The sequence below is a fragment of the Camelus dromedarius genome, chromosome 31 (genome assembly GCF_036321535.1).
Source record: "Camelus dromedarius isolate mCamDro1 chromosome 31, mCamDro1.pat, whole genome shotgun sequence".
Lineage (NCBI taxonomy): Eukaryota > Metazoa > Chordata > Mammalia > Artiodactyla > Camelidae > Camelus > Camelus dromedarius.
The window spans coordinates 10,052,343-10,068,522 of record NC_087466.1 but is presented as its reverse complement, the minus strand read 5'-3'; the positions used below and the strand labels follow the sequence as shown (position 1 = coordinate 10,068,522).

The following is a 16,180-nucleotide window of genomic DNA, read 5'->3' as shown; positions in this document are numbered from 1 at the left end:
ATCCTCCGAGGGGAGGGATGGCAATCACAGTGGTGACGTTCGTGAGCAAGCTGGGCTGAGTCTGGTGAAGGCTTTCCCTCTGTTCTCTGTCCTCCCAACCCGGGCAGGAGGGTGCACGCCGGGGTGGAGGGGCTCATCCCTGTCTCCTCAGAGGGAAGGGGCAGGCAGAGAGCTATTTACCACGTAAAAGAAGTCTCCCAGTGCCCCTGAGCCCAAGGCCACACAATTCTCTGCTAAAGAGAGAACCAAGCCAGGCCTGTTAATGGGACATTCCTAGTGATTCGCTAGGGCCCATTTGGGGAAGAAAATACCATTTTATGCTCTTAATAAAAAAAAAATCATTTATACCCTTTTCCAGGTGACTCAATAGAATTCAAATAAGCATTGTTACAAAAATACGCTTTCTCTGGTCTCGTCTCTGTTTCTCTTCCTGTGTTGTTCTGCTGAAATCTACAAGATGCTTACATAAAGAGCTGGTCTCGGAGTTAAAAAACAAACAAACAAAAAAACCCCAAGATTCCATGATCTGATACAAAATGAGCCTGAAAGAACATCTGGGTCCTGCACTGCAGGCACGAGGAAGCAGAAGGAAACTGGGGTGTTTGGGTTCAATTCGATTCAGTGATGCAGCAAAAATGCCTTAAGAGACAAAACCAAACGGACTTCCCGGCAATGAAGAGAAGGCGATTTCTGCTTGGAAGAGGGGCACTCCTGAGCCTTTTATTGAAATAGGAGTGAGTCTGGGGTCAGCAGCCTTGTAGCAACACTCAGGAATTTTAAAAACCAAACCCCTAAGGTCCTGGCGGAGGACCGCGGTCGGCGGATAAGTGTGGTTTCTCTTGCCTGTGGTCCTGCGAGTGACTGCGAGGAACAGAGTCAGGAGGCGGCAGGGCTGTCCATGGTGGACAGGAGGTGAATGACCTGCGCCCGCTCGGCCGGGCTGATGTGCTGGCTTACGTACATCAGGGAGTCCATGGCCACTTCGGGGTTTTCTTGAACCAGGCTGCAGGCGAGGGAAAGAAGGGTGCGGTCGTGCCTGCCACTGAGTTCAGTGGGCCCGATGGCAGCCCCAGATCCCCGTGCTGGACCAAGTCCCATTCCCGGATGGGCAACCCCCCAGAGCTCCCAACTTTCTCCCTGCTGTGGTCACTGTGGGGGGTGACAGTCCCATGGGGGCAGGAGGGAAGATGGCCCTGAGGATCAGAACACCTCAAAGAATGACAGTTGACCCTATGGGTCACAAGCTGTGTCACCTGAGATACAGCACTTCCCCCGAATCTAAGCTTCCTCCCCCAAATAGGGTCCCACATGCTCTACTGCCTAACACCTTGGAACACAGGGAGCAGACCCTCCGGGAAGGCTGATACCAAGTAGGAGAAGGCAGCCTAAGGCCGAGGAGTTTGCAATGTGGGTTCTCTAACCAAACATGCTCTAGCCGTGACCTTGGACCAGTCACCCTATTTATTCCAACAAGGCTCGTGCACTGAAATCATCACACACCCTCCTTAGAGCATCCCCAGGACTCGGTGCCGGGAGACTGGGCATGGGGGAGCTGTGGCCTCTTTGCTGTGGGGCTGGACTGTGGACCAGTGGCTGGGGACCAAGAGGCCACTCTGGGGTCAGGCAGCTGGAGGTGAATCCTGGTTCTGGTGCTGGCTGACAAGCCCCAGAGGTGGACAGGCAGGTGGGGTGGCCACTCACCCTCGGATGGTCTTGAGGGCAGAATCCCGCTTCAAATACTTGATGTTCTCGTGGATGGTGGAGTGCAGCCCGTCCTCCACCTGCCAGTGCTGCTCCAGCCACTGCACCACCATCTGATTGTTGTCCCACAGGTAGGCCTGGGGAGGGGCAGAGGCTGCATCAGAGAGGCATCCTGCTGCTGGACCTCCCTTCTGCCCCCATAGGCGCCCGCTGCCTGCCGGCACGGTCTCTGCCCCAGGCCCACCTTGACAGCCCCCTCCGTCTCCACGAACCAGCGGCGTAGCATGGACTGGACATGCACGTGGCTGAGCCCACTGCAGGCCTGCAGGATCTCTTGCTTGACCTGGCTCTCCAGCAGCAGCCGGCGCAGGCGCCAGTACAAGAAGGTGCGTGTGGTTTTCCAATCCAGGATGTCCTGCAGACGAGAGCCCCAGGCCTGAGCCCCCAGAAAGGGTGGAGGGGACTTGGGATGCTGCGGGGCTGGGCCCTGTGCTAGGTGAAGGCTCTGCGATCATTCCCATTTTACAGGCCGGGAAGCTGAGGCTCGGAGAGGTGAAGACACCTGCTGGGGAGGCAGCAGAGCCAGGACACTGCCAGGTCTCTAGGCTGCCTCCTCCGGGCACAAACCTGGCGCTCACTTCTACTCCCACAGACACAGAACACAGGCTTATCAGAGGCAAGGAGGGCTCAGGCCCCCTGGGAATGAGCCCCAGACACAGGGCAGTAGATGCTGATGAGATGTCCTCTTGGGGACAAGGCAATAGGGCAGGGTTGTGATGTCAGTGATGGGGTGAATGCAGAGTGGGAACGGTGGTTCCCAAATTGGGCCCAGTGGTTATAAACACACACAGAGGTTAGACTGGTGGTTCCCAAACTTGACTGCCTATTTCAATCTCTCAGGGATTTGGAAAAAAAAAAACAAAAACAAAAAACTGATTCCTGGCTCCCACCGCTAGATATTCCAATTTCATTGGCTTGGAGAGCCACCCGGGCACTAGGATGCTTTTAAAGCTCCCCAGGTGACTGTAACATGTAGCATTTGACCCATCCCAAAGCCCTGAGCCCAAGTATCCTCCCTATGTTGGAAACCAGGTGACCTTAGGATGGGCCAGCCACACCAACCCCACAGCTGCAGGCTCTTACAGCAATGAGCCCCTTCTCCAGCAAAGTGCCCGGCCTGTCATGGAGGTCGGCGAACTGCACCGCCACCTCGTGGTAGATGGGCAGCAGCAGGTCCTCCCGGGCCTTCAGCTGGCCCTCCAGCTCCTTGCGGTCCTTGTCTGAGAGCTCAGACGTTCCTGTGGGCAAGGGCGCAAACCAGGGTTTGCAAAGACAGTCCTAAGCTTTAACTCTGATAGCGCCCCGAGATCAAGTCACTCATGCCGTCTCAGAAATGCACCCAGAACTACAAGCCAGCATTCCACATGCAGCTTTAAATTTGTCCCCTTTCATCAGACCTGCTGTGTTTATGGGACCCTTTCAGTTACCATTTTTAATGCATGTGTTGGCATCGCAATATCAATGTACACACACACCCTGTATGCGGAGAGAGCTGACGGCTACTCTAAAAGTTTATTAAACTACACAGGCTTATAAAGCAAAAGAGAACAATATGGAAAATGTTTAACTATGGTATGACATTTTTATGACTCCCTAGATGCACAGACTGTTTTAAGGTCAGGATCTTAAGATCCTTTGATTTTTGATAGATTACACTCGTCATGGAGCCAGTGAGCCTTACATCTTAGCAGGGCGGAACATACAGGAAAACAGCTGCTTGGCGACATTCTTTCTGACTCAGGAGGCTGTGCCTGTCTTGGGTTGCCCCCCTCTGGGGATCTTACCCGTCACTGGCTAACCAGCCTTCTCACCTCTGAGTCTGCAGCCTTTTATAACTTGTTTACCATTCCAGCCCAAGACTTGTTCCTTTGTTCACACAATCGGGGGGGGGGGGGGGGGAGGCTACAGCATATGGTAAAATCTAATCAGGAAATATTATAAACAAGCCTATGCCAATTCAATTATTTGGGTGAAAAAGACAACTTCCTTGAAATATACAAACTATGAAAGCTCACCCAAGAGGAAACAGGTAAACCGAACAGTCCTATATATTATAGAGAAGTTGAATCTGTAGTTAGAAACCCCCTATCAAGGATTTAAAGAAATAATGCCAATTCGAACTCACAAAATAGGAGGGAGCATGTCCCAACGCACTCCATGACAGCAGTGTTACCCTGATACCAGACCGAAGAAATTTCCCAGCATCATCAATCTTGTAAATAGCATAAAGACACTGCCACTTAATATGGAATTTTAAAGAGAATTATACCTGAAGTTACAAGTGAAACAAAGCTATCACTCGAACGAGATTGGTAAAATATGCCTGATGGAAAATTCTACAGGGGCATTTTGCTGCCAATATTCTAATGTTCCTTATTGGGCCAAAATACTTCAATTGTTATACCTCGTATGTGCTGAAAAATACATTCACTCAGGCCTAGAGTATGTTTTTTAATGATAAAGGGGTTGATACGCTATATGTGAACATTTAAAATATCTTGCGAGTTTTGTAGTTGTGTTTTGGTATGTCTTCACTTTAACATCCTAGAAGCCTCCAGCAACAGTGAGGGCTGGGCCTCTCTTGACCTCTGAGAGGTGACGCATTTCAGACCCACTCACCGAGCTGTTCCACGAGCTTCTTGCAAGTTGGGTCAATCCTTCTCATGGTCTTTATCAGATCCTTCTTCCTGTACTTGATCTCCACTATACCCTCCGGCTCTAGAACATTCCCCCTAAGGAAAGCAATGGTAGCGGGGTTGGTGAACGAGGTGTCCCCCAGCAAGAGACAGCCAGGGGATGTGGGGTGGAGACTGGACAGTCAGGAAATTTGGCGTCAGTTCTCAACTCTTTCATGGACTCACTGTGTGACCCTGGCAAGTCACTTCCCCTCTCTGGTCATCTGTATCTATATCCACAAAATGAAGGACTGAACCAACTTTTTAAAGTTTCTTGCAGCATGGAGGCTCCTTAAAAAACTAAAAATAGAGTTACCATATGATCCTGCAATCCCACTCCTGGGCATCTATCTGGAAAAAGGTGAAAACTCTAATTCTAAAAGATACACGCACCCCAAAGTTCATAACAGCACTATTTACAATAGTTAAGACATGGAAGCAACCTAAATATCCATAGACAGATGGATATATATATATATATATATATATATACAATGGAATATTACTCAGCCATAAAAAGAATGAAATAATGCCATTTGCAGCAACATGGATGGACCTAGAGATTATTATTCTAAGTGAAGTAAGTCAAAGAAAAATATTATATGATACCATTTATATATGAAATCTACAAAAAAGTACAAATGAACTGATTTACAAAACAGAAACAGACTTACAGACATAGAAAACAAACTTACGTTACCAAAGGGGAAGGCAGGGGAGGGATAAACTGGGAGTATGGGATTAACATATACACACTACTATATATAAAACAGATAACAAGGTCCTACTGTATAGCACAGGGCTATATTCAGTATCCTGTAATAATCTATAATGGAAAACAATTTTTAAAAAGAACATATATATTATAATCTATATATAATCCAATCACTTTGCTGTACATCTGAAACTAACACAATATTGTAAATCAGCTATAATTCAATTTTTTAAAAAGTTTTCTGAACTCTGGAAGATCCTTTCAGTTCTAAGGGCATGTGACTCTCTCCAGAACAGCCTAACCCACAAGCTCTTCAGCCAGTTCTTTCTGACTTTCCTACTCTCTGCTCTCCTAGAGCCAGGGTACTGTTTCCAATCTCCTTAAAACACTCAAAGGTACAATTAGGAGTCCAAGGTAAGAGCAGCCCTCCCATTTCCAACCCTCTCACTCACCCCAAAGTCTCCCACTGCTCCCTTTCTTTTGATAGTTGGAAGCCCTGAGGAATCCCAGATGTAGCTCTGAGCCTCCTGGTGGCCAGAGCAAAAAGTTAATGAACAACCCTATTTGAGGCTGCTCGTGTTCTGAGTCTTCCTTGGGGGGTGACCTCAGCAGGTCACTGAAGGCAGGAGAGCTTTGGCTCATTTGCACCATATCACAATGCCTAACAGAATGCCTGAGACATAGTAGGTGCTCAGTATATATTCACTGAAGTAGTGAATGAATAAGGGAGCAGGGACAGGAAGAGAATGCCTATCTGCACTTGGAGCAGAACTACTCTCGAGACCTTTACATCCTGCACAGCATGTAGCAGAGTCTTCATTTTGAAGGTACTCAAACACTGAATGGCAAGGATTACTGTCATTATCCTTTCTGTAAGAGTTCCTGGGATAAATTCCTGATTAAAAAAAAAAAGGGCCCAGGTTTCTCTTCCCTGAAGCACTGATATCCTATCAGGCAAGTATTCATCCAGTCATTTGTTTGGACAGTATTTCCCTAGCCCCCACTAGGAGTCAAGCACTGTACTAAGTCTTGCATTATAAACTGAATAAAATACAGCCTTGACAGGATCGCTTTGGGAATGACTCAGAGTCTAGCAAGAACTAGATAACTGGTCACATTTCCCTTTTCATCCTGGCTGCCAGGAAGTTCAGGTGCTTTTGGTCTTTCCTTATTTGACTGCAACCCTCCCTAGGAAGTAGGTGAGTATAAGTTATAAAAGAACAGACAACAATTCCTCCATCACTTCCAGGCTCCAGTCATTAATTCTACGGAGAAAATCTAATTGCACCCTGCCAGTTTCAGATTGGTAAAACTGGAGGCTCTCCATCCCTTCAGAAACTCACAACACCCTTGCGATCCCCAGACAGTGGCTCCAAGGTGATGGGGCCTCGGGATTGTGAGTGAAAACAAGAAAAGGCTAAGCGGAGTTGGGGGCAACACACCCACCTGCTCTCTTTGTCTGCGTACATTTCTATGCACAGTGGATTGATAGTGGTGTCTATGACCGCCCAAGAGCCTCCCCGGAGCTCCGCATAGGGCGGGATATAGACCAGGATGGGCTGTTTGTACTGCCGGAGGCCATCCACGATGTAGGCTCCAAATTTCAGCACTTGGTCGTACATGTCTGCAAAGCAAGGCAGCTGCCTGGTGAGGCGCCCTCAGGCCCCAACCCTCGTCCACACGCAGTCTGCAACCGTAGCTGTCCTGGGGGTCCTGGGAGAGCCTGGTCAGCTGGGAGGCTACACAGTGCTATGAAAAGACTCTCCCCGGGCAGGGAGGCAGGAGCTGGTCCAGGCATAGATCGCTCCCTAAGTGCCCATGTGACCCTGGACAGGTCCCTCTCCCTGCCTGCGCCTCGGTGTCCCCATCTGTAAGAGGAGGCATACGGCCATCTCTAAGATTCCTTCCAGCTCTGACTTTGTGATGCCCCTGTCCTGTCCCGCTGTTTCTGGCACAATGAACCTTCCTGACAACAACACAGTCCCCTCCCTGCTGCCCACAGGCAGCATGGCCCTCATTTTCCACCAAGACATGTCCCTTCAGGTACCAGGCACCCTATGGGGTAACAATAGTGCGGTAATGAAATCCACTGTAATTACACCGAGAGTGAACACCACATGCCAGTGACGGGCTCAATAAATCTTCATCTTGGCCCTCAGTTTGGTCCTATTCCTACCCGTTTCACAGAGGAGGGAAACTGAGGCTCGGAGAGGTCACCTGCCCAGCAGGGTTTCAGACCAGATCTGCCGGCTCCCAGTCTGGCTCGTTCTGCAACACCAAGCCATACTCAGTGGCTTCAAAACACTTGCACAGCTGTCAGGTCACTGAGGCTCACAGCGGCCCCCTGAGGAGGGCAGGCGCCTTCTGTTCATCTTACCACACAGAGAGGTGACAGCACAGGTCACTTGGCTCACCTTCTCTTATTTTTTTTTAGTGGAGGTACTGGGGATTGAACCCGGGACCTCGGTCACGCTAAGCATGAGCTCTACCATTGAGCTATACCCTCCCCTGGCCCAGGTGACTTGGCAGCTTCCTGGGGCTGTCCCTACACTGCTCCTCATGGTGTAACCTCCGGCAAGTCACACTGGAAATGCTCAGCTCCTCATCTATAAAATGGGTGGCCTTACCTGAATGGCTCCTGTCCTCAGGGTTGGGGGGCTCTTCTAAGATGATAGGACCATAGAGAGAAAACGGCGTGGCCACCCCGAGGGCGCTGTCCTGGGTGCTGACCCCGCAGCTTAAGGGCACCCACAAGGAAAGACACTTTACCTTTCATGCCGCCCGAGAACCCCCGCCAGTTGGCAAAGATCATCAGAGGCAAGTTCTCCCGGCTGAAATCCTTGATGGCCTGTGCCGTCTTGTAGGCCGAGTCTGGGAACCACACCTGGCCCGCCTGCTGGATCACCTGGAACACAGAGTGGCCGGGGTCAGCCTCCTCTGTGACAGAGTGGCCCCGTGACAAGGGACAGCCACTCACACTGCAGAGGGCAGGCAGTCTGATCCATATTGGCACCAATGCCAGAGCCAGGGCTCATAGGGAGGGCCTGAAGCTCGGGTGTCAGGGCCCCTCTTGACCTTCACGCTGCAGCCCAGGGAGGTTCCTGCTGCCTGTTGACAGGTGACCAGCTGGTGGAGGCTACAGTGAGTGGGATCCCAGGACCTGCCCTCTGACATCTGCACTCCTCCCAGTATGTGCCGTGGCCCACCTTAGGAACAGCAACAGTGATGGGGGCGGGAGAGATTCCTAGGGACCTGTCGTCCCCTGAGGAACGAGGAAGACAATGCAGAACATCATGCATCCTGCAGACAGGCACGGGCCCCCAGGGGCCAAGGACCCCTCTGGGTCTCTGAGTTGGAAAGACAGACATGCGACCACCCAGGACCCACTCTTGTCAGCTGAGCCAGCGAAAACAGCAGCCCCAGCAAAACCACAGTGAGGCATCACCTCACACCTGTCAGAATGGCCATCATCAAAAAGCCTACAAATAGCCAGTGTTGGCGAGGATGTGGAGAAGAGGGAACCCTTGTACACTGTTGGTGGGAATGCAAATTGGTGCAGCCACTATGGAGAACAGTATGGAGGTTTCTCAAAAAACTAAAAACAGAACTACCATAAGATTCAGCAATTTCACTCCTGGGTATATATCCAAAAAAAAAACCCCAAACACTGATCTGAAAAGATATAGACACCCCAATGTTCACAGCAGCACTATATACAACAGCCAAGATATGGAAGCAACCCCAGTGCCCATCAACAAATGAATGGAGGAAGATGTGCTATATGTACACACATATGCGCACACACACACAATGGAATACTACTCAGCCATTAAAAAGAATAAAATGCTGCCATTTGCAGCAACATGGATGGACCTAGAGAATACTATACTTAGTGAAATAAGTCAGACAGAGAAAGACAAATACAGTAGAATATCACTTACATGTGGAATCCAGAAAATGATACAAATGAATGTATATGCAAAACAGAAACAGACTCACAAATACAGAAAACAAACTAGTGGTTACCAAAGGGGAGAGGGAAGGCTGGAGGGGCACATTAGGGGTATGGGATACAAACTACAATGTATAAATTAGATAAGCAACAAGGATGTATTGTATAGCACAGGAAATTATAGTCATCTTATAATAACTTTTAATGGAGTATAATCTGTAAAAATACTGAATCACTATGCTGCACACCTGAAATTAATGTAATATTGTAAATCAACTATACTTCAAAAAAAAAAAAATACAAACCATGAAAGCAGCAGCCCCAGCACCCTGGCTCCTTACCTTGGCCTCGGAATCCGGGTTGGCGGGGTCTGCGGGCACAGCCACCTCCACTGTTCGTGTCTCCACGGCGATCACCCCGACGGGGATACCCCCCAGCCTGTGAGGTGGAGTGCAGGTGAACCAGGGCCCTGGGCAGCGCCCCAGGCAGGTTGAGGGGCAGCTGGGTCCACCTGGCCCCGGCTGATATTCTGGGCACATAGGCACTACTGGCCAGGCTGAGGGCACAGAGCGGCGAGTACCAAAAAACAGTATTGAATGGCAAGGCAGCAGCCTCAAAGCAGTGAAGAGCCTCTCAAGCTAGCAGACTGGAAAGGTCCCTCGGGTGCCCAGCTGCCATGGCTGGTGGGGGAGCGTCGGGCCAGTGCAGGCATGGGAGCAGCACTGTTCCCTAGAACCTTCTGTGATGATGGCCAGGTTCTCTCGCTGCCTGTCCGGGATGGCAGCTGCCAGCTGCATGTGGCCACTGTGAGCACCTGAAAGGTGGCAGGGACAGCTGAGGAACTGAACAAGTCATCCTCTCTTTCACGGTAATTCATTTGAATTTGAATCGTCACATGTGGTCAGCAGCTACCACCTTGGACAGTGTGGGTGCAGACACCACGTCATGTCTGGAAAGGGGTGGAGGGATGCTGAGCTGGAAGGAGCTCCAGATAAGGGGATTCCACGGCTGCCCCGAGCCACGTGCATCCTTGAATTACCCTCATTCACTCCCCTAGCAGTTGTATGAGGCAGATTTGGGGAGCTCAGTCTTCAAATAAAGAGCTTTCAAGTGAAAGGAGTAGACTGCATCTCAGGTTTAAAAAAATGTTAAATTAAAAAAATAATAAAACACGGAAAAGCAACTAACTGCCAACACGAGGCTTAGTATTTTAATACTTACTGCCTGGGGAGTAAATAATAAAAGTAACAATAACAATGGTAGCCCTGTGGACCGTTTAGGATAATTTAAGTGCCTAACAGATGTTATCGCTTCTCATCATCACAACCACCCTGGGGGGGTGTAGAATTATTATCCCCATTTTGCAGATGGGGCTCAAAGAGGGTGTGTCACAGAGCTGGGGCTTGACCTTAGGTCCAACTCCAGAACCTGGACTTGTCGCAACTGCATCGTGCCAGGAATCTCAGTGGTAAATGAGGAGGATGCCGCTTCAGGCTCTATATAAGGGGGACTTCCAGGCAGCTGGATCTATCCAAAGAGATGAGGGCTACACCGCTGAGAAGTGAGCGGCTTGGCTGTGAAAGCATTCAAGCATGTAAGCCTTCCACCAGCTATGGCATACGAGCGGGGTTCCTGCCCGTGGCCCTCTTGAAATGAAGTCTACAGTTCTGACGGAGAGTACCGGGGCTGCCTTCTGATTCCCCAAGGGGTCTGTGGCCCCCCTGGTTAGGGAGCCCTGCCCCAGGGGCAGCAAGAAGTTGGCTGAGATGTCTTCTAAGGCTACAGAAAAATCCAGACTTTATGAAGAAGTTCATCATCCAGAAAACCATCCCACCCTCCACTGTCGTTTGTTTTTTCAGAAAAATCCTGGGGCCAAGAAGAAAGTGTCCCTAGGGGCCGCCCAGGCGGGGAAAGAATCCTTGTCCTGGTACCTGGGAGGCCCAGTGCCTGGTGAGGCCAGGTGAGCGCTGCCCGCCCCGTCCTCAGGGTTACCTTGCTCGCCCCGTCACCACGGTTGAGGCCCAGGGCGCCATGATCTCCTTGAAACTGCCCTGGTCGAAGAATCCACTCTGCCAGGACCCCTTCAGAGCTGTGGGCAGAAGGGCAGACACTGAGGCCGAGGGGCTGAGGCTGGTGGGGGCCCCCAGGGTCTGCCTGGGGGCGCAGACTGCTCTCAGTCTTAGGACAGCCCGACCTTGGCAGCCCAAATACCTTTTTACCCCAGAAAACTACATAGACCCCAAGAAACACCCCAGGTTTCAGTTGGGACCCTTATAGGGCTGGGACCCTTATAGGGCTAGACCCCAGGAGTAAAAGTAAACAGGAAATACACCAACACTTCCGAAAACTGAAGCCTGATTTTAACTGTTTTTTAAGGCTCTTCATTCAATAGAAATTTTTATTCCTACTAACATTATAGGTGCTACCTATTGTCATCATTGTTACTGATCTAATAAGGTTGTACGTGTTGGAACAGCAGAGGATGGTTTAATACATTTTTACTGTGGTAGAAAAAAAACAATACACCAAGTCAGGAAGTCAGTCCTTAGAGAACATCCAACTCCATCAACTCCCCTCAGTGCCAAACACAAGGAGATCCTAACCACAGTCTCTGCCTTTTCTTCCCAAGAAGCAAATAGAGGTGATGGATGCCTTTGGAGGGCAGGATTTCAGGACGGGACCACTTGCTCCCCCTCAAAACTCATCCCTGATCTGGTGGCTGCTGCTTAAAAATCATTCAACTGGGAAGAAAGTCTTCAGTTTCAGAGAGAGAGAGAGAAAATGAATAAGATGTCAATTGCATCGTTTCTTGGCCTTTTGGCTAAGATCCGGTGTGATGTCAATCGCCGTCATCCCTGGAGTGGACATGGTGGCTTGAATCCACACCACAGTGTAGATGACTGCAGTTTGGACAAGAGGAGGCAGGTAGCATGAGAGATCTCAAGTTGCAGGTGTGGGAGGCTGGGCTCCTGGGAACAAAGCAGCCCAACCTGATAGCTTTCTCAGCCTACAGCTGGAAAAAACTGCCAGGTGGGTTTTTTTTTTTTTTTTTTTTGTAAGTGAAGTTAAGCCAATGCTTTAGCCAGTGCTCACTGGCGAGAAAGCCCAAGAGAAATGGCAGATGGAGAAACAGGCCACAGGGCTTTTTCTACCAGCAGCACCTGGCTGGCTCCTGGAGACCCCTCCCCTGCTCCACGGAACTGAATGGGGAGGCCGATTTCTTAAAGGGAGCAGCATGTGAAATTCTAGACTTGGGATTAGGGTAACGGTGGGGGCGGAGGTGGGGGTCAGCTTTCCCGTTCTGCCCTGGTTGCTCAAAATGTCATCAGATACCTCCAGGAGGCAAACCTGTCCCGTTCAGAGAGACAGGGAGAGAGAGAACATGTGTGTGTCCAAGCACGCGGGCACGCACGTGTGTGTACATCTATAAATGGGTGTCTGCAAAAGTGGGAGTAGAAGAGGCTAAGTTGCTCGTCCTGGGGAAACTCATGGAGAGTTACCTTAGTTAAGTTTAGCCAAATAGAGAAAAAGTCGGCGGGAGGGTGGGGGGAGAAGCATCCTTCTCTTTGAAACAGTGATGTTTCAGCACTAGAGTTTCCAGCTGTGTGACCACTGGGCAATGTGGGGAGGGAAGCCATGACCTGTGCTACACTTCACCTCCAACCATCAGCTCCAGAAACTCGAGGCTGTTTCCACTCCTTCTTGGTCAAGAAATAGCTCAGGAAAAGCATAGAGAAAACCTCCCCCCACGCCCCCTGCATTTGATCTCAGGTATATCCCTCTGGAACATCTGACCAAATATCAATGCTTCCACCTATATGTTCCCCGTCCCCAGTGCAGAAACAAAATCTAAGACCCAGGTCTCAGGCAAAGCTCTTCAGGACTTACTTGGGTGAGGCCTTCCTGCAAGCAACCACCGGGGGTCGTAGGGTACACGGGATGGTTGGAATTCTATTTCTCTGTCAATGGGGTCAGTGGGTGTGATGATAGGGACTGGGCTGTGATTATCCTAGAAGAGAAAGCCAGGTCTCCAACTCAGTCCTCTGTGCTTGTCAGCAATGCCTGCGGTCTGCAATTCACTCTTCTCTGACTATGACGATGCCCATTTGTGCAGCCGAAGCCAAAGCTGATCATTGTAATGATGAGCCGTGCTTGGTGAGGGCCCTCTGAGTGCTGGGCGCTCCACATCACTTCACTTAACCATGATGCTAACACCCTGGGGTCAGTGCTCTTGTTGCTCCCATTTCACAGACAAGGAAATCAAGGCTCAGGAAGATGAAAAGATGGTCCCAAGGCCTCACTGCTACTCAGGAGGAAGCCAGTTATCAAATCTAGCCTGACTGCAAAGCTTAAAGATTCTGTTGTCCAATGTTACCTGTTTTGAGAGGCAATGCTACCCCTTTCTAAAGGATCAACAGATAGCATCCTTACAATGGCTTTTTTTAAAAAAAGTAAAGAACAGCGAGGGCAGGGCTGGGTACCAGAAAGGGAAGGAGGGAAGAGTAAAGGAAAATGAACCCCATCCATATTTTCGGTGCTCCCTGCTCCCCACACCCCCTGGCAAATGAACTTGGTAACAGAGTCTTCTGGGCTCTAGGCTGCAGGGGGGAACTGCACCTTTGGCATATAGGACAGCCACTCCAGGATGGTACAGACACCCTCGAAGTCATCCGGCACGGTGATGTGGGAGACGCCATTGTAGTGCATGATCTGTACGCCGCCCAGCTGGTTGTTGGACGTGTAAACCTCTCTGCCCAGGACCTGCTTTGACATGGCATGGTTAGCAGGGTCCTGCCCGACCCGGGGCCCTTCCACTTGTTCGGAAATCATCTCCCTTGGTGGTCCTCAAACCCCAGCTGCATGTTACAATGATCTGGGAGCTTTCTAAAGTCCTGATGCCCGGGTTGCATCCAGACCGATTATATCAGAATCTCTGGTATCTTTTTTTTTTTTTTTTTAACTTCCAGGCAATTTCAGTATGCAGCCCAAGTTGAGAATCAGCGAGCCAGTGATTACTTCGGTCCTCTCCAAGGCAAAGCCCTACGCAGCGCTTCTGACTCAGCAGGTCTGTGGTGGGGCCTGGGAATCTGCATCTTTATCATGATCCCAGGTGATGCTGACGCTATTAGCTCAGGGGCCGGACTTTGAGACCCTCAGCGGGATTTTAGCATAACATTTGTTATGAAGGCTTTATAGAAATGTGGACAGCATTTTACTACAGTGAAAAAAAGTAGGATGAAATTGCATCCACTAAGAGTCTAATCACGTAAAGACATGAGAGGAAAATACACCAAAATTATAGTAGGAGCAAAATCACTTTTGGGGGGGTCTTTTTTCCCAATTTTCTGCAATGTGTAATGCCATTTTAATAATTTTTAAAAATTTAAATTACAGTAATACAGAAAGTTCCACCAAAGAACCTAATATGTATATGTGTGTGTATATATATATAGATACACACACACACACACACACACACACACACACATACACATATAATTTCTTTTTGGCTCATAAGAGGCTCACGTAACTGCACACTGGAAAATCGTAGGGATGAAAGTGGTTTCATGTTGAGAAAAATTCCCCACCAGGGATATCGGGAATGTTAAAATGACCCCCCCATATGTCCACTCCCCAGTGGCCCCTTCGAGGTCACCTTGTTGAGAGCCATTGCTCCAGTCAGGATGATGTGGGAGTTCTCCACCTGGATCACTCGCTGGCCCAGCCTCACCAGGTAGGCCCCGATCCCAATGGCCCGGCAGGTCACCTGTGGAGACAGGATGTCTCCTGTACTCCCGAGGGCCACGGGCCCTGCCCCCTGCAGTGGGGACAGCCCAGGAACCCGCCGGGCACATAAGCAGGTTAAGCTTGGCCACTGGCAACCTGATCAGGGGCCAAACAGCGCGGCACAAGCCTGCCCTTCAGGGTCCCCTGAACTTGGCCTCATATCCAGAAAGATTGGGGTTGGTGAAGAAGACTGTTGTAAAGACAGACAGCAGACATAGAATGTTCTGGTTCTCACTTCAAGAGGCATGTCTATGGCTCCTCTGAGCCTGGTCACTTCTAAGCCATTGCAGCCACCGCCACAACCAAAGGACGGCTAGGAGTGCGTGTGAAACTGGAAAAAGCCGAGTGAGATTTGTGCCGAGTTAACAGCATCAGGCCAATGTGTATATATATATATATAACATTTACATATACATTTATATATTTTTGGAATATGTAAAAATATATGTATCTTTTTATATCTTTCAAAATGAAAAGGCATATATAGGAATATGCAGATACATATATCTCTATTTTTGAAATATATGTGAAACATACATAAATGACATCAAGAAAAGAAGCCCGAGGAAGACACTCATGGCCAGCATTTTCCACCTTAGAAACCAAAGATCCAACATTGAAGGTAAAAATCAGGCCTTGAGTGACAGTTCACAATGAAAGAGTACTCTCATTCCTCCTCTACCAGAAACAGAAAATATTTTTGAAAAGGCCAAAGCGGGGAGCAGGAAGATACAGTTTAGTACCAGTTAAAATCGGACAAAAGATCTTCTGAATACTCAGTACCTTTTCAGTAAGAGGAGATTGGACCCCGATTTCAAACCAACCAACTATACAAAGATACTTTTGAAATAACTATTAAAACTAAACCCCCCCCCCCGCCAATGACACAAATGAACTTATTTACAAAACAGAAACAGACTCACAGACATAGAAAACAAACTTACGGTTACCAAAGAGGAAAAAGGTGGGAGAGGCGAGGGATAAATTAGGAGTTTGGGATTAGTAGATACACACTACTGTCTATAAAACAGATAAACAACAAGGTCCTACTGTAGAGCACAGGGAACTATATTCAATAGCTTGTAATAACCTATAATAAAAAGAATATGAAAAAGAATATATATGCATATAAATGAATCACTATGCTGTACACCAGAAACTAATGCAACATTGTAAATCAACTATACTTCAACTAAAAAAAAACTGAACCCGAACTGGGTTCTGATGATATTAAAGAATCGTGGTTAATGTTGTTGGGTGTAATAGTATTGTGGTTGTGTTAAAAAAAAA

General features: G+C 49.0%; 1 protein-coding gene across 3 annotated transcripts in view; it reads right to left on the bottom strand.

Annotated features, from left to right (window-relative positions):
• Nucleotides 1–687: 687 nt before the first annotated feature.
• ACACB (acetyl-CoA carboxylase beta) overlaps nt 688–16,180 on the bottom strand; it is a 110,570-nt gene continuing 95,077 nt past the window's right edge. For all 3 annotated transcript variants that reach the window (XM_010999146.3, XM_010999148.3, XM_010999149.3), the window contains 12 exons: nt 14,760–14,870; nt 13,721–13,864; nt 12,992–13,112; nt 11,096–11,192; nt 9,445–9,541; nt 7,921–8,056; nt 6,598–6,775; nt 4,381–4,493; nt 2,845–2,999; nt 1,946–2,116; nt 1,702–1,838; nt 688–1,003 (listed from right to left, as the gene is read on the bottom strand). In XM_010999146.3, coding sequence (XP_010997448.3) covers nt 877–1,003; nt 1,702–1,838; nt 1,946–2,116; nt 2,845–2,999; nt 4,381–4,493; nt 6,598–6,775; nt 7,921–8,056; nt 9,445–9,541; nt 11,096–11,192; nt 12,992–13,112; nt 13,721–13,864; nt 14,760–14,870 — 1,587 coding nt within the window. In that variant the 3' untranslated portion in view covers nt 688–876. The remainder of the gene's footprint in view (nt 1,004–1,701; nt 1,839–1,945; nt 2,117–2,844; nt 3,000–4,380; nt 4,494–6,597; nt 6,776–7,920; nt 8,057–9,444; nt 9,542–11,095; nt 11,193–12,991; nt 13,113–13,720; nt 13,865–14,759; nt 14,871–16,180) is intronic.